General features: G+C 46.9%; 1 protein-coding gene across 9 annotated transcripts in view; it reads right to left on the bottom strand.

Annotated features, from left to right (window-relative positions):
• The window catches only part of TNRC6B (trinucleotide repeat containing adaptor 6B), a 1,174,734-nt gene that overhangs the window by 1,039,448 nt on the left and 109,397 nt on the right, over window positions 1-25,889 (bottom strand). For all 9 annotated transcript variants that reach the window (XM_078683361.1, XM_078683372.1, XM_078683380.1 and 6 more), the window contains exon 2: window positions 14,518-14,598. Coding sequence is in view for 6 of the 9 variants with exons in the window: in XM_078683380.1 (XP_078539506.1) it covers window positions 14,518-14,598 (81 nt within the window). In the remaining 3 variants the exon portion in view is untranslated. The remainder of the gene's footprint in view (window positions 1-14,517; window positions 14,599-25,889) is intronic.

The following is a 25,889-nucleotide window of genomic DNA, read 5'->3' on the forward strand; positions in this document are numbered from 1 at the left end:
GTGATTAAGTGTTATCGGCATGATGCCCCTGGTCACATTGCTTCTAGCACCAAGTGTATGGCCAAGAATGGAATTTGTAGAGCGTGTTGCAAGAGAGGACATCTTGCAAAAGTTTGTAGATCTAAAACTCAATTTGTACAAGAAGTGACACGTGTGAGAGTATTCATGAATTGATGTTGTGTGTGGATGGTTTTGGTGTTCTATATGAATCATGCTGCAACCGCACTGTTTTGGATTGTAGTATTGTGAAAGAAAGATAAGTTGGAAAAGCCTCACTGTACCATAAGCTTGGATATGAATGATGTTAGAATGCTAGTCGATTCGGGAAGTTTGTATACGTTGCTATCCAAAGAAATGTATTCCAAGGTGTCAAGAAGGTATGAGCAATACGGAGTCTTGGGACAAGTTTGATATCAAATCTGTGGTTTACGTTGGAAAGACGACTGAAATCTTGGGCCTAAGGTGGAGAGTGATTTGCTTTAATGGGAAAAAAGTGTATGGTCATTTATACTGGCTCAAATTTACTGGGTTGGCGCCATCAAAAGGATCTCGGGATTGTGCTCAATCCAAATGCGACTGAGCCAGTCATGTCTACTGTTGTGCATATCTTTGCCACTTATGAAACAACTGTGATAGAGAAGTTTCCTAAAGTTTTCTCAGATAATTTGGGGTAATTTAAGAACTTCTCTCATTAGATTATTCTAAAGATTAAGGCAGTGCCTGTTGTACACAAGTGAGAAACATACCCATTTAATGAGAGGTCCTCTCCAAGAAGAACTCGAGAAATTGTTAGAGCAAGGAATTATTGAACTCATTGAGGCCTCGGAATGGTTGGCACCTATCGTGGTCGCGCACAAGGATGGGGGAAGATTTGTTTATGTGTCGGTTTGTGTGATTTGAACAGATCTAGGTGTGTGGATAGGCAACCGCAACCCAATATTTCTGAGATGCTAACAGCCATGGGTGGCGGACTGATATCCAGTGTGATTGTCATGTCTGCGGCATATCACCAGATTGACCTGAATGAGGAATCAAGGCACCTCATTTCGTTTGTTACACCGCTGGGTGCATTTCGTTACTGCAGGATGCCATTTGGCTTAGTATCTGCCTCAGCAGTGTTTAAGAGAGTAATGCAACAGATAGTTGTCGGTATGAAGGATGTCCTCTGCTTTCAGGATGGTGTGTTGATTGTAGGAAAGGACAGTGCCCACCATGATGAAGTGATGTAAGTTCTGAATCGAATGGAGAGTCACGGATGGACTATAAAGAAAGAAAAATGCCAATTGAGAAAAAGTTGTGTGACATATTTGGGGCACGAGATATCCGATGCAGGGATTAGACCCAATAAGAGTATTGTGTCTGCTGTCAAGGATGCCCCTACTCCTCTAAACAAGTAACAGCTCAAATCTTTTCTTGGCCTGGCAGAATACTGTTCCAAATTTGTGAATGGCTTTATAGAAATTGTGGAACCACTGAGGTTACTAATGAAGAATAGTGTTTTGTTTCAATGGGATAATAATTGAGAAAAGGCATTCAATAGGGTAAAGTCCTGCATTCTCCATGCTCCCACTCTTGGTCATTTTGATGTTAAAGCTAAAACTTTCATTACCACTGATGCCAGTGTTGTGGGGATTGGTGCTGTCCTGACCCAAGTGTGTGAGGGACAAGAGAAGAAGATCATCAGATTTGCATCAAGGAGGCTTCAAGGCACATATATGTCATATTCTGTAATTGAAAAGGAGGCCCTGGCGTGCTGTTGGGAAATTAAGCATTTCAGATATTTGGTCTGGGGGTTACCTATTAAAGTTTGCACGGACCACAAGTCCATTGTTCATTTATTTACGGGAGGTAGTGGTCTGGAAGGTATTGTGCCAGGATTTCCAGATGGATGTTGTCAGTTCTTGAGTACAACTCTGAGGTGGAGTATGTGAGAGGTCTGAAAAATGTGGTAGCTGATTATTTGTCTAGGATGCCAGTGGATGAAGTTGAGGTAGACGTAGAAGAAGGTGTTGAGGTGATCAGGTGCTGTGAGGAAAAGGCCTTTGATGAGGAGTGGACTAATGCCATGTTGAATGATGATGTTCTGCAACACAGATGTGTATCGGAAGGATGGCAGGAGGAGCTTACTCAGGATGTTCGCTTCAAATGTTATCGCCATGTTGAGGCTGAGTTGAGTGTGAGTGAAGGGAAATTGTTGAGGAGTACCACCAGCAGGTCATAGAAATAAGATTATGAACATCGCGCATGAGGGGCATCTGGGCAGAAATATGACAAAGAGACGTGTACTTCAGCCATTTTGGTGGCCTGGCATGGACAATGATGTTGAGAAGGTTGTTAAGGAATGCTATGGGTGTGCTAAAAGAGATTGTACAAAAGTGTTAAGGCAACCTCCCCTTGCTTGCGTGGCTTTTCGCAAGCGTCCTTGGGAGAGGGTTGTCATTGACTTCTTAGGTCCCAGCTCCAAACTCTGTTCCGGTAGCAAGTTTCTGATGGTCTTAGTAGACTACCACTCCCAATGGTTTGTCATTGAGACGGCTGATTGCATTGACAATGCGAAGGTGATTGGGTTCATGGAAAGAGTGTTCATGAACGAAGGCATCCATAAGACCCTCGTATACGATAATGGAGTTCAATTGGTATGGAAGAGAATGCAAGAATTTCTGTGCAAGTTGGGGGGTCAAACATGAAAAAGTCGCCATGTTCAGACCTCAAGCAAACGGTTAGGTTGAAAGACTCAACCGTTAAATAATGGATAACATTCAACTTTCAATGTCAAATGGTTTGAGGAACTCAAGAAATTAGTGTGGTCATATAAGGTGAAGCCCCATTCGGTGACTGGGGTGTCGCCATTTGTCTCTCTCAAGGGGCGAGAGCCTGGTGTAAAAGAAGTACCTGGTGGGCTTAAAAATAAGGATTGTGTATGGGTTAATCGTGCTGCTGTTGAGTGATGTTGCGAAGCAGCAATTGGCTACGACATTCGACTACAATAACAGAAAAGGGGTTAAAGTTCATGTTATAAAGGAAGGAGACTGGGATGTGGTAAAAAGAGGGGGAATTGTCACCAAAGGTGAAAGCAAATTCTCTAAACCTATGCAAGTGAAAACTGTGAAGAAGAATATTCTTATTTTAACTGATGGTTCTGCTTGGAGTGCTGGAAATGTTTGTAAATGTCATGCTCCTCAGCCAATTCTTTGGGACTACTGTTTCTGTGGTTTCCCCTTCTTATTGTTCCCTTCTTTGCATTGTTAAGTGGGTTAATTTTGTGTGTTAATTCTGTTGCTATATATAGGGGGAAGATGTGTGGAGTATTCTCAATGAAAATGAAATGTAAGGTTTGTTGCCAGGGTGGAATGTTACTCTTTGAAGGAAGAAGTTGTGACTGAGAAGCTGGAAGGAAGAGCTGGAGGTACCGGTCATTGCATCTTATCAATAAAGATACCTATTGTCACTTACTGCGTTGGAGTGGATCTTTACAGACCCCCAGTGGGATGGTGGTGACAGGTCTTGCATTGAGCAAGTATTGTCTTGATCATAAGACTGCTGGCATGCTCCGTTGAAAGACCTAAAAATCAGTCCAGAACATTTGGTCTAAGCCACACAAAAAGCCTGTTGGAAATTAGCCCAGGAAGAAAATGCTGTAGTTACAGGCTTAAAATTACGGATGACCTACAACAAAGGTGATTTGAAGTGTGGCGCTGTCTCAAAAAGAAGTGAAGTGTAGCTTAGAAGAGTGATAACGCAGTGAAACTCAGCCTCGGGATAGTTTATTACACAGTGAAGCTTAGCTTCAGATGCAGTGTCACCAAGCAGTCAAGCCTGACCTCAGATGAGTGAGCAGAAGAGCTCACCCTTGTTGCCGAGTAAGCACTGGACCTTAAATCTCATAATAATTTATGCCGCCACGCTCAGCTTCATTTAAGCAGTGAACCTCGGCCTTAAATTGGTAGGTCAAGGAATAAAGGTCTGCCCTTACTCAGCAGTGAGTATGCAGGTGACCCTCTGCCTTTGGGGATGGGGCTTCATTATGGATATAATTAAGCATTAAGGCTGCCAAGTTTACGAGTGGAAGATGCAGCCAAGCCCAGAGGCAAATAGAGGAGGGAACTAAATTAAGCACGGTTACCTCAGTTGTTTAAAATGTGAAGTTCAGCCTAAAAGATGAGCAGTGTTGTTTAGCCTCATAGGCGAAGAATTTGTCAGCGCCTTCTCTCAGATAGTCTACATGAAAGTCACAACACTGATGTGAGGTCAGGGGCTGTGTTATCTTCAAAGATAGATGAGGAAATGTGTCCCTAAAAAGAAGATTCAAAACATAATTTCAATAACGGGCAATAAACAAGCATTTGCAATGCAATAGGTCTCGCAGTTGTATGAGTTTGAGCTATTGTCATTGTAAATGGCAATGCCTTTTATTTATGTGTTGGTTTTTAAAACATAAATAAAAGGCAATGTCATTTACAATGCCAATAGCTTTATCGCTCCCAAACGCGAGACCTATTGCATTGTAAATGCTTGTTTAGACTTATGGTGGCAGTTTAATTAGAGCAATAAATTGAAAAATATAAGAAGCGTACGAAAGCGCATTATAGAGAAAGGATAAATCAAACAGCCAACTAGCGGACGATGGAGTATCTCACTTTAGAGCTGAAAAGCAACATGGTATCAGAGCCACTGGAATTAGCCAGGATGAGAGGACTAAACTATGGAGCAGGTTTCATAACTGTATTATTTAGCATTTGTGGCATTTTTAACACTAATACAGTTTGAACATGTTCACCTCATCAGTACCAGTCCAACACAGGCATACAGCAATCAATTGAACTAAAAAACTATTTGCTTTCGTAAAGACCTGCCACTGTGTGGTAGCACGAGTTTGCAGCAAAATGTCCTGTTTTAGCTAGAAACGATGTTGAAGTCCGCAAGCCATGCATTCGACTGAATCAAATGGCGATAAGAGTACATTCATAATTATGCTGTTAACGCTGCAGCCTTAATAAGGCCACTGGTCTGGGCAATAAACCACACAGGAACACCAACGACTGTTGCAGATTGTCTTCCACTTGCTGACCACTCTCATGGCTAGTCATGGAATGGGTTTTCATCTGCATGACTCTTCCTCGTGTATCAGCGCCAGAAGAGCACACCAAGCTTCCCAGCAGCGGGGCGCTAGAGGGCGCACTGCGGGATGGCTGGCTGAACTGTCAGCTCCGCCGGATGGACGCCACCATAACGACCCTTTCGCCCTTCTAAACCACCGACCCAGCTGAACTGCGGCCAGCTCCGCGTGTCGGAAGCTAAAGCCGTCAGGATGATCTGATTCTGACAGAGTTTGGTGAGCTGCACGGCGAGAAAACAGCGGAAACCCAAGACGCCGCCGGGGCACTGACAAGATGGCCGCGCCTGACGGCTGCTGCTCTGAAGCGACCAACTGACCAGCGGAGCGCTGAGGGTTGCTACGGAGTGATCCCAGGCCGCGCCGCAGCGGCTGTAGGAGCAGCGAGACGACAAGACAACGGAGGCCGGTAGATGCGGGGAAAAAAAACGGAGAAGTCCGGTGTGCGTTCCACTGCGCCTAAGATGGCGGCGGCGCTGGAACGCACGAGACCGGCGGTATCGGCGGCCCCTGGGACAGGCGGCATGGAGCCCCATCGGGAGCGGGAATAGCGACTGACGAGGTGAGCCAACCCAGCGCTAAGCGCCGCCTGACCAGACCAGCTGACCCCCCAGACCGGCGAGCTCCCTGCACAGTGCGCTCAACGGAGGTGCGTGGAGCTTCCCTTGAAGAAGTAGACGCTACCTCCCACACCCACAGCGAGAGAGTTCTGGGCCGGAGTGCGCCATTGGGTACTCACCACGTCTAAACTCTGACACCGGACCGGTATCGAGCAGCAACCCAATCAACGTCCCCTTACTGCCACACCCGGGGGTAAATGAGCAGACGCACCCAGAGGGGGGGGGCCCAGGCACCAGCGGGAAAGAGCACGCTAACGGCCGGCAGCCCAAACGCGGCCGCACAAACCTCGCCACTACCACTGCGGACTATGGGGAAGCCGGACAAACAACAGTCCAAGCTCCCCTTTGAAACAAGGAAGCAGCCCAAAACAATGTCGGCCACCCTTGAAACCGAAGGTGACGTTGAAATGGCGGAGGGGTCTGCCATGGAAGCGGTGCTTCGTGCAATCCAGCAGAGTCTGCAGGAAATGAATGGGAAATTGGACAGCGTGGTGCAGCGAGTGGACAGTATGGCGGCTAAAATAGAGAAGCACGACGAGCGCCTGGAGGAAGCAGAACAACGGATATCCAGGGTGGAAGACGACCATGCAACCACGTCGAAGGTATGCGGAGGACTGGAGAAAACGGTGGAGACCCTTCGAGCGAAGGTGGAGGACCAAGAAGCGAGGTCCAGGAGGAACAACATCCGAATTTCTGGCCTGCCGGAATCCACCAACACAGGGAGGATGGAAACGTACATAGAGTCCCTCCTAACAGAAATCTTTGGCGCCGACAAACTATCCTCAGTGTTCCTGATCGAGAGAGCGCACCGCTCCCTGGCGCCAGTTCCGAAACCGGGGGCCGCTCCACGAATGATCATAGCGCGTACGCTCAACTATAGGGACAGAGACACAGTCCTCCGACTCGCCAGAGAAATGGGAAAAATCACACACCAGGGTAACACGCTGGAATTCTACCCTGATCACACCATGGCGGTGCAGCAAGCACGAAAGGAATTTGCGCCGGTGAAGAAGAAACTACGTGACCTTGGTCTGGAATATGCCATGCTGTACCCGGCCAAACTTAAAATCACGAACCTGAGTAAACCGGTCATCTTGCAATCAGTACAGGCGGCGCACGAATTCATCAAACAGCAGGGGAAGCGAAGGAAGGAGCAGAACAGAGCGGAACCGACCAGCGATGTGGAATGAACGATAGGGTGGCATGGAAACCTTGATGAACACGAAAGCGGCCCAGGGACCAAGCAGAGGCGTATGGGTGGCGCACACTGACTCACCCCGGAACACTTGGCCTGGAGGTGTACTGCCACAGACCTTTCTTTTTGAACACTGAAGCAGCGGACCTGAGATGTCTGTCCTCGCAGTGAGTAATGGGGGACCATGGGACCACAGATGGTTGCACGACGAAGCATCATGAACAGGGGGCCAAGTGGCTCCAATGGTAGTAGCGTGTAGTAAGGGGGGTGCAGACGCTAGCCCTAGGTCCAACCCTCGTTGCTAGCACTGGAATGAACCGCAGCTACCGAATGTCCCTGAGGTATATCAAATCTTTGATGGGGGGAATTGTTCGATGGCGCCCGCCTACTTTTTGTTGGTATTTGGTGGGTGGAGGGTGAAAAAACTACACACACGACATAAAAAAGTCGACATGGGCGTCCGTCCACGTCCACTACGTGGATGGAGATGTGTGTACCTGGCGATACCCCCGAGCGGGGGCGCCCCAAAATGTGTTTTCAAGTTCAGATTAAGTTAGTTAAGGGATGGCTTTGGCACAGTTCGGGCGCTAAAGTGGGTGGGGGGGAAAAGGGGGAACTGGGTATGATTGAATCGTCGACTCTGTGTCTGAGAAGCATGGCAAACTCCAAGACCATACATGAGCGCACACTATGTAGTAGCGGCCTCACCGACCTGGCGGGGATCACGCATCGAACACTTCACTGTTTACTGCCTGTTTGGAGCCGTACACGGCTGCCGCACGTTGAGATAGAAGCCAAGATGAACACAAATGACTATGTCGAGAGTTAACACATTAACCCTGATCACGTGGAATGTAAGGGGACTGGGGAACCCGAGAAAGATAAGGCAGATGTTTGCTTATTTTGACAGATTGCAGGCGGATATAGTGTATCTACAGGAGACACACCAAGATGCTGCACACACATCTACACTAGGGACACGGTGGGCTGAATCAGTCACAAGCTCTAACTACTCAACGTACTCCAGAGGGGTTAGCATCCTCATACGTAAGGGAACACACTTTGACATTACGAATGTGACCAGGGACTCAGAGGGCAGGAGTGTGATGGTGGAGGGGAAGGTAAGGGGACAGAGACTCCTGTTACTAAACACGTATGGCCCTAATGTGGATGACCCGGGGTTTTACAGGAAAATCTGGCAGACACTCGCAGATACACATATAGACCACATACTATGGGGAGGTGATTTCAATGTCGCGCTACAGGATCAATTAGACCGAGCTGCACACACCACGGAACACCACAAAAATGCCAGACATATGCTGCGGGACGCAATAGAGGACCTCCAGCTGACAGACATTTGGAGGAAGAGTAACGCAGGGATCACCGCTGCTACACACGTTAATGCTGCAAACAACAGCTGGGCGCGACTAGATTATTGGCTTGGTACCAGAGAGATACTAACATGGGTTCGACACATCTCACATCCGCCCAGGACACTGTCAGATCACAATCCAGTTTTGCTAACGATAGAGGTCCCTCATTATGAACCGCCGCCCTTCACTTGGCGTTTCAACGCGACAGCTCTGAAGGACCCACTGTATGCCACCACAATACATGAGGCAATAATAGATTACTTCGCTATAAACGGCCCGTCCACGGATGACCCCTGCCTCCTGTGGGAAGCGTTTAAGGCCACAATCAGGGGGGCATGCATTAGCACGTCATCAGGCATACTGAAGGACATCAGGCGGCAGCTGCGCATGCGCGAAACAGCGATACAGGAGCTGGAAGACAAATACACGCACACTGGAGACACTAAGGTGCTAGGAGACATACACACCCTTCTGACAGAACACAAACAGTTTGCATCGGATGAACTCAAATACGTCACTAAACGGGCGACGGCCAGACGCTACGGGGAAGGAGGTAGACCGGGTAGGGCACTGGCAGACAAGATATGCTCAGGGAGGGCCCCACAGAATATAACAGCCATCTGTAAGGACACGGGGGAAACGGTGAGCGACATCAAGGGGATTATAACAGAATTTATGTCACATTATGGTACACTTTACCAAGCGCGCCCTACGCCCACGCAGGGAGAATTGCTAGCATACATGGAGGATGTGGAGTTAGCCTGGCTGTCAGACGGGCACAGAGAGTACCTAGCACGTCCTGTCACGATCGAGGAGGTTACGGACACAATCAAGCGGCTGCCGAACAACAAAGCACCGGGGCCGGACGGGTACGTGGCAGAATTTTACAAAGAATATGTGGATCTGCTTGCACCACACTTGGTGAAGCTATACGGGGCGGCACACGCAGCCCAAACCCTACCGGGCTCCATGAGGGAAGCCTTACTCATTGCGCTCCTAAAGCCGGGTAAGGCGGGGGACAAATGTGACTCATACCGCCCATTGTCCCTTTTGAACGTGGACACAAAAATAATAGCCAGTCTACTGGCGGACAGACTGAAACCGCTCATGCCACTACTAATCAGGCCAGACCAATCTGGGTTCATACCTGACAGGGCCACCACACACAACACCCGCACACTCTTTGCGTTGGCCCACTACCTATCCCCAGACACGAAGGCAGTGGCAGTGCTACTTGATGCTGCCAAGGCATTTGACACAATCGGGTGGGCCTTCATACAGGCGGTCCTGGTGCGCATGGGTTTCCCCCCGTTGTTCCTGGGCTGGATTTCAATGCTGTATAACAATCTGTCGGCACGCATACGAATAAACAAACATGTCTCAGCACCCATCCCGATATGCAGAGGGACGAGGCAGGGCTGCCCGCTCTCGCCGATGCTCTTTGCATTGATCCTGGAGCCATTGGCATGTAAAATACGACAGCACCATCACTACTCAGCCATACAGATGCCGTCACGCCCCATCCACATATCGTTATACGCAGATGACATGGTGCTTTATGTCAAAAACCCGGCACAAAACCTGAATCCACTAATGAGGGAGTACATTAGGTTTGGGAACCACTCCGGTTTACAAATTAATTGGGATAAATCGCTCATTCTAGCCCTGACGGATAGCACGCACCCTATACCCCTGGACTACCCACTTGAATGGCAGGAGGAACCCACGAAATACTTAGGTGTGTGGTTCCACAGGGACCCAGAACTTGTTATACGCACCAATTATGGGCGAGCGCTAGAGGACCTAGGGGACAAAATAAAAAGGTGGAATAAACTCCCGTTATCCCTGGCGGACAGGACTGCAATCGTGAAGATGGTGATACTGCCCAAATTTTTATATTTATTTAATAATATCCCAATAAAACCGCCGGCGGTAGTGTTTCGCAATATCAACTCCTTAGTTCTTAGTCTGCTGTGGGCCGGAAAACAAGCGCGACTGGAACTACGCACCATGACACTTCCGTATGCCCAGGGAGGTTTCAAGGTACCGGACCTCTATCTCTATTATCTGTGCGCCCAAGCGCAATTTGCACATTATTGGCATCACGAGGTACCCTTCCTGACGCATGTGGCGGTAGAGGCGGGAGATGCAGACCCGATACCACTGGTGAACATACTGTTACATAAACGCCCCAAGCTACATGACAGAGACATAAACACGGTGGATACCACCACGGAAGCATGGCGATTGATGGGCAAGGCAGCTAAGGCACTGCCACTGTATGCCCCTGCTCTGCCTTTGGCACACAACCCACATATCTCAGTGACACAGGAACAGGTGGGCATGGATTTGCTGCGGAGGGCGGGCATAGATACAATGGGTGATTTGTATCCCAATGGGGTCTTCCAAACGATAAATGAAATGCAATACATCAGCAACCCGTCCCTACTATTCACCTTTAACTATTATAGGCTCCAAAGAGCACTTAGGGAACACTATCCGACGCATCCGGAGGAGCCGACCCCGCTAGCACCCCTACAACTCCTTCTCACGACGCCTGCAGCATCGCACCTGGTATCTAAATTATACACTAGCTTACAGGGAGCGATAGGGGGCAACACAGACAAAGCTAGAGTTAGGTGGAGCGAGGGACTAGTGACACCCATCGAGGAGGAGGAATGGGCAGCAGCATGCAAGCTAACAGACGTGCTGACACCAAACGGTAACCTGAGAATCATACACTACAAATACCTCCACCAAGTGTATTATACACCGCAGAGACTGCAGAGATATGGGTTACAAGAGGATTCGAAGTGTAAAAGGTGTAAGCAGGAGGGGGCGGATTTCATGCACCTGGCATGGCATTGTAGCAAGGTGGCGAGATACTGGGTACGAGTGGTGCAAATGCTGAATGCCATGTTAGAATCTGCTTTACTATGTGATGCCAAGATGTGTCTCTTGGGTATTGAACCAACATTGAGAGCGACGAGGCGAAAGTTTTGTGCGGTAGCGTTGTTGCTGGCGAAAAGAAGGGTTTCAATGCACTGGAACAGTACGAAAGGGCCAGAGGTTAAGAATTGGTTAGAAGATATGGTGTACTGTCGCGACACTCTGAACACCTATGAGGAGGAACTGCCAGCCAGATCGAGACCCAAAGACTATTGGGAATACCTCAGAACCTACTTGCTGGAACGGGGCAGTGAAGAGGGAATGGACGCGAATGATTAGAAATACTACATGAAGTGTGATTAACGGGTGTACGAGAATACTGAGGTATGGGAAGGGAGGGAGGATGCTGTGACACAGAGTATACGGTTTTTTTTTTTTTTTTTTTTTTGATGGACACTCCGGGTTAATTTAGGGGTGACACCATCCAGTTTACAGTTGGGAGAATAAGTAACCAAAAAATGTGTGAACACTGGCAAGAATATACATAGCTGGCGCACTGAATTGGAAAGTGTATATGATGACGATGTTAAACGCCGCCGGTCCTATGGATGTCGGCTGATGGGCTGTGTACATAACAGAGAGAGCCCGACTGGGCAAGAACAACTGTAGCCGGCCACCATTGGTTGTAGGCGACTCACTTGTAATGTATTTTCATATATGCTAAGTGCGAATAAACTTCTTACACCAAAAAAAAAAAAAAAAAAAAAAAAAGCTTCCCAGCAGCGATTCGAGGCAACCATTAAACACATGTAGACAGTGTGGAAGCAATGGCCAGTCACTTGCCAGTAATGCACACATTTTAGCATTTGTACTGTTCCCATTCCAAATACGCACGCCACTGAAACCCCTATCCTAATAAGCAAGTCTGTTAGCCCCCACAAAGGACTCATTAGCACGGTTGCAGAATAATATTTCTACATTTACACACAAACGGCAGACAGGGCTAACAGGATGCGAAATGCTTCCCCACCCTATCTCCTAACAAATTACTTAAAATACTAGGAACCAGCAAGATGCACACAAAAAATCGTTATGCTATCCGAGAAATTTTAAAAGCAGGATGAATCAGACCACAATTTACCAGCCTTAAACTTTAAACTTTAATTTCATAGTCCCCCCCCCCCTTTCACGGGGGTGTAGCTGCGACAGTTGTCTTAGTGATGTCTTATATCGCTTTTTATTTTTTGCTTCTTAAGAAAGGTATGCGATATCCCCTGATGTGTTCCGATAGTATTGTAGGTTTAATGAGAAGAAATACTGTTCAGACGAAAAATATTTAGTACGCGAGTTTGCTCTGGACAACCATAAGTAACACTGAAACAACAAGTTCCCGCTTCCCGCCGGGCCGCCGCGCTGCCTGCGACGACCCGGAAGCGGTTGGGCAGCCGGCCAATCGCAGCGCCGCCCTAACCGGAAGTCCCGCCCCCATCGCGGCGCGAGAGAGAAGCCACTGTCCGAGGAGCCCCGAGGGCTCCTGATCGAGTCCCGGTCCCGAGATGGGGGACCGGGTGAAGAGCGGCCGGGCGCATGAAGAAGGCGGGGCTCTCATGTGGTGAGAGAGCCCCGCAAAGCGCCACCGCCGCCCGAGAGGCACGCCGAGCACCGCCAGAACAGGTGAGTGTGTTGCGGAGGAGGAGGGGTGAGTGGGGGTGGGGTGTGCGCGTGTGTCTGTTGTAGTGTGTCTGTGCGTGCGTGTGTCTGTCTGCGCGTGTGTCTGTTAAAGGGGGGGTGCGTGTGTGTGTGTGTGTATGCAGTGTGTGTATGTGCGCATGCGTGCGGGAGCATTTCTGTGCATGGGAATAGCAGGGACGGCGACGCGACGTGCGCGCTCACGAGATACAATCGCCAGGAGGACAAGCTCGTCACAGTCTGCTGTCTACATTCCCCGGAATCCCTGGAAAGTGGCGACATAAGTTGTCTCCCTAGACAGCAAAAGCTTCGCTTTTGCTTTCGTCTAGGCGAGACCTAAAAAAGACTGACTTAAAAAGGGTTAGAGATCAGTATATTCGAAAACCATTAAGTTTTATTAAAAATATTAAGTGCAATAGAGAAAGCTAAACTATAGTTTGTCTCAAAAGATCAGTCATAAGACTAAGAAATCAATTGTCAAAGGTTCATCAATTTCTTCAGATTTTTCTAATATTGCATCTATTTTAAATGATAATTCCAGAGTGTGCAGCAAATCAATAAAGAGATGGTCTGCATCCCTAATAGAGACTCCAAGAAAAACTGTCTTGCCCTTACAATCCAGGCTTTCTAGAACACGTTTTACAATGGAAATTGATGGAACTCACACAGTCAAGATTGGGTGAGCAATTGTAACACATTGTCAAATCACAGTACATTATTATTAAATGTCATATTGCCACCATCCAAACACTATCACCCTAAATGAATATCAATAAGTTTCCCCTTGACTTGATGTCATCGCAGGTGTCAAAACAAATCTTGTTGTATAAACAATAAAAAGTCTCAAATTAATAGCCTACAGTGATCAAGCAGGAGCCTTGAATAGTAACTAAAGGCTTCCAGATCACATTTTGCTGTGTGCGGTGTCAATAAGAAATATAAACCCACAATGAATTTTATGATGCCCCAAGAACTAAATGGAGTCACTATCTTATCGAGGCCTAGTTTCGCAATGCAGTAAAACAGTTTTGTATATCACAGCATTACCATTTCAAATGCAAAAGGTTCATGTCAATAGTCAAAAATAATTCTAACCTGAAAATAGACAAGTCATTAAACCTCAGCCTCATACGGACGAGAGCAGCTTCAGACAGAAGTGAGAGAACAGTGAGATTTATCCAAGCACAACTTAGTAGGAGGAAGGGGGAGTACTGCAAGCACAAAAAAGCTGACTGGTGCAAAAGGGTTCAAGAAAAGTAGGGTTTACACAATTCTAGCCATGACCAGTAGGAATCCTACTGAAAGACCAGGCTAGACTATCCCTTGTATACACTACTCACCCAAATGAGCATACATTGCGCCCCAGACTGCTGAGTCCCAAATACTATCAAGTGATCACTCGCATTCAGGCAATGGCCCGAATAGAGGAAGGTCAGAGGTTTAACTCCACCGAGTTTATCCCAGGACATCATGTTTCTTTCACAAACGGCACCTCCAAACTCCTGCCAAAGGGGGAACCAGTTACAAGCAAGTGACATGGGGCATTCGGTCAGCGTTTCAGTCAACTAACCACAAGTCATGACACCAATAGAAGTTTAATTCCCCCTGCCCCGGGTGTGTAAAACAGTCCCTTACCTTTCAAGGGCCTCTGGGGCAGTGGGGACGAACACAGGCAAGTCCTGGCTACATCACGGGCCACAATGGCAAAACAGTAACCTGCACAAAAAAAGAAAGAAAAAAAAGGAGGAAAACAAATTATATCAGAGACAAACTGCAGCCAGTCTCAGAGCTCCCTCCCCACAGAGCATGCACAAGTCCAATGTTGCCCCGCATGTTCCAAGTAAGCAATATTCCATCTCCTCTGCAGTCAAGGTTACTTTAGACCAAACACTCGTTCATACCAAAATACAACGTCCTTCCTATAAATCCTAGGGTATCTCTGAAGGATGGTGCGTATCTAGAAAGCAGAGGTTTGCAACTGCACTCTCAAAATCGTGACGAACATAGCAGGTGGTCAGAAAGACCATGGAGCAGGATCTGTCCACCGTTAAATAAACAGCAGAATAGTGGGTCGGGTGTGTGACACCAGCACACAACCGTACCCTGAAAAGCAAAAGGAAGGACAGGGTAGAATGAAGCAGAATGGTTAAGATGCAAGCCCTGGAAGTCCTAGTTCATTTTTAACTGTATTTGTTTAGAACTTCATACCTTATTGTGAGGCATTCCAAGGCACTAGCGAAGGGGCAACAAGCTACGTCATAGGAAGGGTTGGTTGAAGGGGTGTTCAGTTTGCTTTAGGTAAGCATGTTTTATAGCTTCTACATGTGGATGTTGCAGTCCTTGGTTCTGTGCGTCATACACTGAAGGGTGAGAGCTGGTGGGTGTCAATATGGAACGGATTAGCTCACCCGTGAAACTGCACTTGTCTAGAGTGACTACTCATCTCATTCACCACAGCATCCCCAACCTTGGTGCACCCAGCAAGCAATCTCACCATACAAAAGAAAACACAGTCTCATACAAAGCCTTCCTATAAGAGCGGCATAGACGCAAACGAACCCCAGAATATACCAGAGGTAAGCTTACTCTACCAAAGAGACCAAAAGCTCATACCAACCTTTCTAGTATGAAAGAGCAGCAGAAAATCCACCAATTCTCTAACACCACACACGAGCATGCAATATAACGGATGTGTGTTGAATAGAGTAGCAATTTCCCGGACCTCGCTTACCTACAAGGGTCACATCTTTCAGCAGCACCTAGCTCTTTGAGAGATCAAAGTGGTGATGCATGACCCATCGTGGAAGCAGCGGCCCATCAACTCTAGTCTGAGGGCCTCTTCTGCTCCCTCTCATGTACAGACTGTTGAGTGCTAGCATGGTTAATGTGTTGGAGCAAGGGAGCTTTTGAGAGACTTTCTGGCTAGTCTGAGAGGCTGTGATTCAGAATCTATGATGGATGGATGGATGGATTAATGACTAAGTGATAAGAAAGAAAAATGAGGGTTGGAAAATGTTCAGGACTGAAGTTGTGTTGATGTTTGCTTCTGTAGAATCAACAATCCTTCCCTGGAGCATATGGGAAGCAAATTGGATGAACTGTAGTAAATACTAGGTTGGTTGATAGTTCATGACTACATTCAGTGTAGTTCATGACTACATTCAGTGTAGTTCATCAAGACCGAAGTGTAAAAGGATTTCAGGACCCCCACAACTTCCGAGGAGACAGACTGAGATGAGTCCTACCCAGCAATTTCCTGCAACACATGCAAGGGAGGAGGCAGAGTATGTCTTTCAGGAGCCTCAACAGGACCTGAAAGTGGTTCTGGTGTTTGGGACAGGCTGAACGCTCTTCAATGGGGATCTCATGCAAACCTTTCTCACAGTGTACAAAGTAGATGACTCATCGCTTAGTGTTGTTGTATTCAAGTATAGGGCATCTATATACACGTGAGACCAGGAAAGATTATGGAAGAAGAAGCAAGCCTGCAGTGAAGAGTTTATGTTGTTTGGATTGATTATGTCTACATGTGACTATTGAATTATTACAGTGACGAAATAAGATACTCCTTGGGTTTTGTATATAATTCTCAGTTTCAGTGGCTGTTGCGGTGGGCCATTCCAAGTTGAGTGTCTGAATAATTGGTATTAGATAGGATTAGGCATTTTTTAGTTTCTCACAGTGTACAAAGTAGATTACTCTCATCGCTTAGTGTTCTTGAAACCTTAGCAAGGCGTACACTTAAGATTGAAACTTTTCACAAGTGTTCCCGCGCTAAACCCCCGAGGATGTAATTGTCCTTGGGATTGTGGAACATCTCTGGGAGCAAGGACCACCTGCTCTGGGCTTCAGGTGTAGGATTCCATCAGCTGGCTTCCAGGAAGATAAAGGTGGAAGAGGAGTCTCTAGACATTCGTGGCTATTCACTGGAGGGGCATAGACACGTTTTCTCAAACCCCAGTTACAGTTGGGACATAGGCAGAGCTTTGGGAAGGGAAGCATATGAGGGGGGAGGGGACAGTGTCTTTTTGAAGACATTCATTACGTGCCTTAAAACGAGAGACAAGTGACCTTTGCTGTGGCAATTAGACATCACTGTGGAACTCTGTTGGAGCACACAAGGTGTTACTGACTACACCTCCATGCAACCTTCATTGTGCCCCACCTCCCTATCAGCTCTGGTGGGGACATTGGTTGGGACATCTTTATTTCAACTCAGTCTGCCATAGGTAGAAAAGAATAATGGCTATTGTCTGTGTTGCAGAGTTATCCCCCCAGGCTCAGTAGATCTAACATGCTTGGGATTTAGACAAAATAGCAATACCTGATCTTAGACAGACCTTAAAGATTCAGGTCCCTGGAAGCAGAGCCATTCTCTGCCCTGCACATAACTTGCAGGTCAGGTTTCAAGCATTAGAGGCAATCCTTAGTATACAGTGGTCCTACTTGTGCAGGCTTCGGACACCAGAGCAATCTCTTAGGCTAAGTGGATCATAAGGGCCTCTGCTTCAGGAAGTAGAGCTATACATCTGGATGCACAGATCTACAGGCTTGAACCCAGAGCAGAAGCAATACCCATCAGGCTAAACAAATCTATCCCTCAGTCTACATAGATTTTATAGGCCCAGATTCCCAATAGCAGAGCTAGCAGTGAAGGAACACAGGTCCAAACAATTTGGGCCTTGGCCAGCTAAGCCTACCTCAAGAGTTACTTATACCCAGAACTCAAACTGCAGATTAGGTTCCACAGATACTTAGCTTAAAGCTCAGCCTGCAGCACTATCTTCTAGGTTAAAAATATCTTAAATGTTCAGGTCCTTGACTGAAGAGCAATCAGTAACTAGCAACACTTCAGAGAGCCTTAAGCCTAACAACTCTGGTTCTTTGAATATTGCAAGGTCAACTGTCAGGCAGCAGAGCAAGCGTTCCGTCAACAAAGATAATACAGGCTCAAGACAGGGACAGCAGAGCCATCCTTCGGATTTCACTGATATTGTAGGCACTGGGCTTAGCCTAGAACACTGACTCTTGCCGGGCACAGAATGCACATTATTAGCTTAGAGCTGCTGCTCTGCAGCTCAACCATAAGGACTAGCTGTATAGGGTGTGCCCCAGGCTTTCTCACAATGAGACGTAGTCGAGTTGATGCGCTTTGTGAAATCTTACAATGTTTATACTCCTTGTCTTGTTACTCTCAGGCCCTCCCACTCTTGTTATGCTCCTTCCTTCTTTCCACCCTCCAACATGGATCTCCTTGGCAATGCCAGGCCTTTAATAAAACATCTTGGTCCCTTTCTCCAACATCTTGTGCCCTCGAATGGGGGTGTTTTGTTCATGTACCCTTGCTCTGCCAATAAATAAATGTTATTTGTTGCACAAGTGGCACTAACAAAGCCCTGGTTCATTTAGCATTTACAGGCTGAGTTAGCCCCCTAGGAATTCACACCCAAATGTCTGCCACAAGCGCTTAACTCACTGAGGACCCTTACCAGTATGTAGTACTTCAAACTACATGTTCCCAGCATTTTTGTAAACTTTTCTATTGTTGAAGTAGTCTGTGTCACTGAAACTTTAAGGGATTTGACCAGGTACAAAGAGCAAGTCTAAGCAAGGAGCCAGGTTTAAAAACCTTAGGATCCAGAGTTGAACCTCATCTGATCATTCTTAAGAGGCTCCACCTGTAGGATACTGGTTACTTGTAAAGAGTGAATGCTTAATCATGTCTTTTCAGTTTTGTACCCCTTATTAGTGAAAAGGCTTGTTGCAAGTTATTTATTTCAGGAATCCCATCTTCATCCAGGCTTCCTCAGCTCTAAGCAAGAATGGATAAGTTTGAAATCTGAAGTGGGCAACGTCACTTGAATGGCGTGAAAAGAAGGACCAGAAAGCTGTTAAAGAAAGCTGAGGAAAGATGTGACCCTTGGTAGTAAGCGGGGACCAGTAAACTGCAACTCTACCCAACACACATTATCAGTTGCACTGCATGCAGATGCGGGGTACTGAGACTCGAAAGAGTCTCCCCTGCTTTTTGTCTCTCACTATAAAGTATGAGAATACTGTCTCAGTTGTACAGTAAGCTTACCTCTGGTATATCCTGGGAAAAGACTGAATCGGCAGTTCTTGGTCATTTATTGGAAGAGTCTGGCCGACATATTCTCTCAAGAGGCCGGTTTATCCCATAAACTCTACAGAAATCAGTGGAAGGTCTACAGAAGTGGCATAGGCTGAGTTAGCAGAAGGCATTACATTCAGGCACATCCAAATATACCTCACCTTAAAGATCCTGCATAGCACTGGCACAGCAGACACATCCAAACACACTGTTCACGGCGGAGCATGTACAATAACATTCAAAACTTGCGGTTAACCATGCTGCACACTAACCTCCCTAGATACAACACCAAAAATTAAACACCCAAAATGAAATACACCCAACCTAAACTCATGCTTAAAACTCAAGACCCCCCCCCCCCCCCCCCAGGCAGCACACTGATACAGAATGCCTTCCCCCATTGTTCATACAAAATATTAGTGAACATGTGGTAAAGTGTGAGCACCAATCAATCCAACCACATTCAGCACATGTACATAGTCACATACAACCCTCGATCTTAAGTTACTTATCACCAGTAATGCTCGTTTTGATATTTACTATCAATCAATCAAAAAGTCTTTATTTCGATGATGAATCATAAAAGACAACAATAGTAATACAAAATTTCAGCAAGTTAAAAATAAATCAATATAATCAAGGATATATAGTCATTAGTTGCAAACTCTAATATAGGTAAAAACATCCCAGGGCTTTGTAGCAAAACAACTATCCATCCCACAAGTTAAAAATATAATTTAAGTTCAATTGGGTATAAGGTATTATACATTCAAGCTTCCATTATACACATTAGACTAAAGTTAAGATCATTTTTTTTTTTAAACTACAGTTAGAATATATATATATACAGAGGGAGGCTTAAATAATCATCTTGGACATGTTTTGGTTAAACGAATTCTCCATGTCCAATGTAAAAACGTAGCCACTGCGATAACCACAGACTGAGTAGTATCAGTTTTAAGAATTCTTAGTGCCTCCCAGCCAGTTTGGAGACTAAGCTGTAGGCAGATAGCTTTCAACCATATTTACTATATCTAACCGCAGATTTCTGAAAGTGTGAATATTCCCCAGGTGTAAGACTAGATCCTGAAACCTTTCTATAGCAGCAGCCCTGCGAGCCAGTTGGTGGTGTTGTGCAGCTCGCACTATCATTCCTCTTTGGAAGGGAAGTGTGGAACCACATTTAGGCACAAGTATTACAGTCGACGTCAGTTATTGTCTCGGCTTTCCGAGCCTCCAGACAAAGACTTTGCCACAAATTGGCTGACCAATGTACAGATCTCTAGACTTCGGACCACTTTAGATAGAACAGATACCAGTCCACAAACTGGGGTGGATGGGAAGGTTTGTGTGGAATCTGCAATTAGACAGAGTATCTACTGGGTAAAATGTTACCAAAGGTAAGTAAGTAACTTGCTCTTCTGATAGATACTTCTACTCACAGATTCTTCATCATTTGATTGATAAATAAGCATATATAAAGGTGGTTGGTCTGTTAACTGGCAAAAACGAAGAACCTATGCAGGTCTGAGCAGGTAAAAAGCTCATCTCGAAATACCTGGTTATCCACACAGTAGTGCCTGGTTAACGTGTGGAGGGACGCCTGGCACTTCCACATGCCAACAAAGTGGTAAAAACCTTGGCTCTGGCCGCATGTGCCTAAAAACCTTCCAAGGGCTGTATGTTGGCCAATGCGTAGTGGATTTTATTGCAGAACACGGTCCACCAATAGAGATGGTCCTCTTCTGCACTGCCTTGCCAGTCTTTGCTCCAGCAAATCAAACAAAGAGCTGATCGCCCACACAATGTTCCCAGGTACAACTGCTGTAAACGCTTAGAGCCCTTTTTGAACGCAGCCGATGGAGTCTCTCCTCCTGCTCACCAGGGTGAGGTAGAATGAAAAACGCCTGTAAGGTGATGCTTTGCAGGACGTTAAAAGGAGTCGCCACTTTTGGAAGAAAGGAAGCTCTGGTTTTTAAGACCAGTTTGTCTGAGAAGAAAGGGCAGTATGGTGAATTGACAGAGTCTGTGCAGCTCACTCACGTGCCTCCCTAATTTTATGATGATTATGAACACGGTCTTGAGGGTGGACAGTTGTGCAGCGGTTCAAAAAGAGTACACATTAAGAAGTTGTGGACTAAGTTAAGGTCCCTCTGAGGTATGATAAAGGGAGATGGCAGAAACATGCAGCAAACCCTTCAAAAACCCATCACAACAGGTGATATTAACCAAGTAGGATGATCCAGCAGTCACAAAAAGGCATAAAGAGCCAACAGATACCCTTTAGTTGTGCCCAAACAAAGTCCTTGCTGGGCTAGAGCCAACACAAAAAGCAAGGCTTTAGATAACCGGTCTTGAAGTGGATCAATCTGCTGACTACCACACCAAACGACAAACTTGTCCCAAAGGCAGGTGTATACTGATTTGGTAAGGGGCTGCCAAAATGCCACATGACATCTACAACCTCAGGAGGGAGGAAAGTCAAAGGCAGTGTGCTTTCGCTGCTCAGTCTCCAAGAATGCAGGTGAAGATTGTGCAGGCCAGGGGCAGGACCCTACCCTATTCCGAGACAAACGATCCTCCTGAGGCAGCACCCTGAATGGAGGACTGATGCTCATGGCCAGGAGTTTTGGATACCACACACTGCGCCCAAATCCAATGCCGCTAGCATGATTTGGGCCTAGACCTTTCTAATCTTCTACAGAACTCGGAAAATGAGAGGTATAGGCAGAGCGAGTCTCAAGAGAGACACTTTCTAAACTCCAACACATAAACGTGCTTATATTTAGCATTCTCTGCGGTGGTGCAAAGATCAAGAAAAGGTACTCTCCCATTTGTGGAAAAGACCTTCCACCACCTAATTTAAGCTGAGATCATCCTCCCTGCCATTTAGAGAACCAACAAGATGGTGTACCATCAGGTGGGTCCCCTGGTGTTCCAGCTATCTCCAGAGGTACATTGCCTCCTGACAGAGTCTGCAAACGTACCCCACCCAGTTAGTACCACATGGCAGTGGTGTCGTACATGAGCACCTGTACCAGCCTCCTTTTGATGCCTGGTAGGAAGGCCTAAAACACCAGGTGAATGGCTTGCAGCTTCAGAAAGCAGATGTGGAGAAAGGACTCTGCCGGAGACCAGATACCTCTCTCAAGCGCCCCCACAACCCAGAAGCGATGCATCGGTCCCCACTATTAGCTTTTGGTGGGATACGGAGAGGGTCTGCTGCTGATCAAATTGTGGTTGACCACACTACTGCAGGTCTTTATTGTCACCTCTGAATCCGGATGTGATCGGAGAAGTCCCACTGATACTGTGGGTACTGTGACCGCAGATCCCACTGCAGACCCCACATATGCAACCTAGCATTACTGACCAGCTGGATGCAGGAGATAATCGGCCCCACCAGCCTCAGAGTCATAAAAACTGATTCAAGACAGAGACTGAACCATTTGGATCATTGCCAGAATGTCCTGGACTCTCAGTGCCTCGTTAAAGGCATGAAACTGCACTGTGACGGGAATGGCTCAGATGAAGGAGAGTGTATGACAAGGAGTCAGGAGGAACTTCTGCATACTGCTAGTGAACCCCAACAAGATTAGGAGGTTTGCTGTAGTCTGAAGGAGGATGACAACTGCCTGGAGTGCGCCTGCTTTTAGCAGCCAGTCTTTGAGGTACGAGAAGACTGGAATCCCCGGACCTCCAAAGATGTGCAGCAACCAGTGCCATCACTTTAGGGGGCATTGGTGAAGCCAAAAGGAAACACAGCAAACTGAAAATGCTCCCACCCCACCATGAACCGCAAGTAGCGCCTATGGGTCTAAAGGACAGGCATGAGGAACGAATATGCTACTTACCAGTATGCATCTGTTCTTGGCATGTAGGGCTGCTGACATTCATATCTGTGCATAGATCGCCGCCTAGTGTTGGGTCCGGATGATTGCACATTGTTGTCCTGGAAGAGTCTTCGAAGTATCACGAGATAGGTGGCTCCTCCCCTGGACTACAGTGCGCATGGGCATCCTCTCCATCCTCAGATTGTTTTTTGCCATTGTGGCAGAGATGGAGTGTAGTACAGTAAGTGATGACCATGCTAAGAGTAAATCAGAGTGCTGCAGCCGCTATAGGCGCCGGGGAGGAGGGCGGGCGATATGAATGTCAGCAGCCCTACATGCCAAGAACAGATGCATACTGGTAAGTAGCATATTCGGTTCGAAGCATGTGGGCTGCTGAATTCATATCTGTGCATAGAATACATAGCAGTCCCTCCATTAGCGGCGGCTGCCTGTGCCAGCTGCAGCAGTCTGAAAAAGTGTTTTTAGAACAGCCTGTCCTACAGCTGCCTGCTGTTTGGAATGCACATCTACGCAGTAGTGTTTGGTAAATGTGTGTATGGTAGACCATGTGGCTCCTTTACAGATTTCCTGTAAGGGGATGTTTCCCAGGAAAGCCATGGATGCCCCTAACTTTCGTGTTGAGTGGGCTCTTGGAGGGATCGTTAATGTGCGCTTAGCCTTTTGATAGCAAATCTGTATGCACTTAACGATCCATCTGGCTATACCTGCTTTTGAAATGGGGTTGCCTTTGTGTTGTGGTGAAAAGGCAACAAACAGTTGTTTTGTTTTCCTGAAATCTTTTGTTCTATCTATGTAATATATGAGAGCTCTTTTGACATCTAGTGTGTGGAGCATTCTTTCTGCCACTGAATCTGGATTCTGGAAGAACACTGGTAGTTCTATAGTTTGATTCATATGGAACTGTGAAACCACCTTAGGCAGAAACTTAGGGTTAGTGCGTAATACCACCCTGTTGGAGTAAACCTGTAGGAATGGCTCTTTGATAGTTAGTGCTTGATGTTCACTAACTCGTCGTAGCGATGTGATTGCTATTAGGAAAGCCACTTTCCACATTAATAATTGTATCTCGCATGAGTGGAGAGGCTCAAAAGGGGGACCCATCAGTCTGGTAAGGAACACATTTAGGTTCCACACAGGTGCTGGTGGGTGTCTGGGAGGAATAACTCGTTTGAGTCCTTCCAGAAAGGCTTTGATGGCAGGCACTGAGAGATGCCTCCTGTTTTGGAGATAAGCTGCTATTGCGGATAAATGTATATGTATGGAAGCGTATGCCAGATTGCATTTGTATAGATGTAATAGATAACAGATGATGTTGTGAGTAGATGCATCTAGCGGAGGAATGTCATTATTAGCACAATAAATGACGAAACGCTTCCATTTGGCCGTATAACATGCTCTAGTAGTGGGCCTCCTTGCCTCCTTTATGATATCCATACAGTCGGGAGGCAGGTTGAAGTAGGCAAATTCTAAGACCTCAGGAGCCAGATCGCCAGGTTGAGCTGTTCCGGATCTGGATGCTGAATGTCGCCATGGTTCTGCGTCAAGAGTCTGGGTGTGAGTCGCAGCCTCTGATGCGGTACCACGGAGAGTTCTAGAAACGTGGTGTACCATGGTTGGCATGCCCACGTTGGAGCAACCAGGATGAGAGTCATCGAGTGTTGCCTTAGTTTGCGTGCCACTAGCAGTATTAGCGGTGCTGGGGGGAAAGCGTACGCAAATATGCCTTACCAGTTCATCCATATCGCATTTCCCTGCGACTGTGGGAACCTGGCGGCAAAGCTTTGGCATTTGGCGTTTTTCCTTGTGGCGAATAGGTCTATCTCTGGATGACCCCACTGCTGGAAGTACGGGTGGAGTACGGATGGATGCATCTCCCACTCGTGTATTTGGTGGCTGTGCCTGCTGAGCAGGTCCGCCATCTTATTGTCCTTGCCTGGGAGGTGTTCTGCCATGAGGAAGATGTTTCTCTGAATGGCCCACTTCCACATGCTCTGAGCTAGATGAGACAACTGTGGGGAGTGTGTACCTCCTTGCTTCTGTATGTAGTACATGGCAGTCATGTTGTCCGTCCGGATCAACACTACTTTGTTGCACAAATGAACTTTGAATGCTTTCATTGCCATGAAGATTGCCATCAGTTCCAGAAGGTTGATGTGCATCTTTTTCTGCTGTATTGTCCATAGTCCCTGCACTGTGTAGTGGAGTACGTGAGCTCCCCATCCCAGGAGAGATGCGTCCGTTGTCAGTATTATCTGTGGTGCAGACTCTTGGAACGGTAGGCCCTTGCAAAGGTTTTGTGGGTTCCACCAATGCAGAGAGCTATATGCGCGACCGGTCACCAACACTAGGTCTTTCAATTGCCCATGAGCCTGCTTCCACTGCCGTGCTAAGCACTCCTGAAGCGGACGCATGTGTAATCTCGCGTGCGGGACTATGAAGATGCAGGAGGCCATCATGCCTATCAACTGCATGAACACTCGTGCTGGAAGCGAGTGTTGTGGTCTGAATTTCTGTATCAGCAATTGAATGCTGTTGATCCTCACTGGATTCGGCTGTGCTTTGGCTGCCAGAGTCTATTGTTGCGCCCAAGTACTGCCGTACATGGGCGGGCTGAAGGTGTGACTTTGGATAATTTAGTGAAAAACCCAGATTGTGAAGTAGGTGAATGGTGTGGGACATGTGGAGGGCACATTGCTGGGTCGACTTTGCTTGGATAAGCCAGTCGTCCAGATAAGGGTAGACGTGGATATTTTGTCTCTGTAGGTGTGCAGCCACTGTCGCTAGGCACTTGGTAAACACCCTGGGTGCTGGTGTTACTCCGAAAGGGAGTACTTTGAACTGATAATGTTGATCCTGAATGGTAAATCTGAGATATTTTCTGTGTGACGGGTGTACTGGTATATGGAAATATGCATCCTTTAGATCTAGTGTTGCGAGGAAATCTCCCTGACTGAGTAACGGTAGAACCTGCTGTAACGTGAGCATGTGAAAATGTTCTGACAGGATATACTGGTTTAGGGGCCTGAGGTCCAGTATGGGTC

Source organism: Lissotriton helveticus, chromosome 1_1 (assembly GCF_964261635.1).
Source record: "Lissotriton helveticus chromosome 1_1, aLisHel1.1, whole genome shotgun sequence".
Taxonomy (NCBI): Eukaryota; Metazoa; Chordata; class Amphibia; order Caudata; family Salamandridae; genus Lissotriton; species Lissotriton helveticus.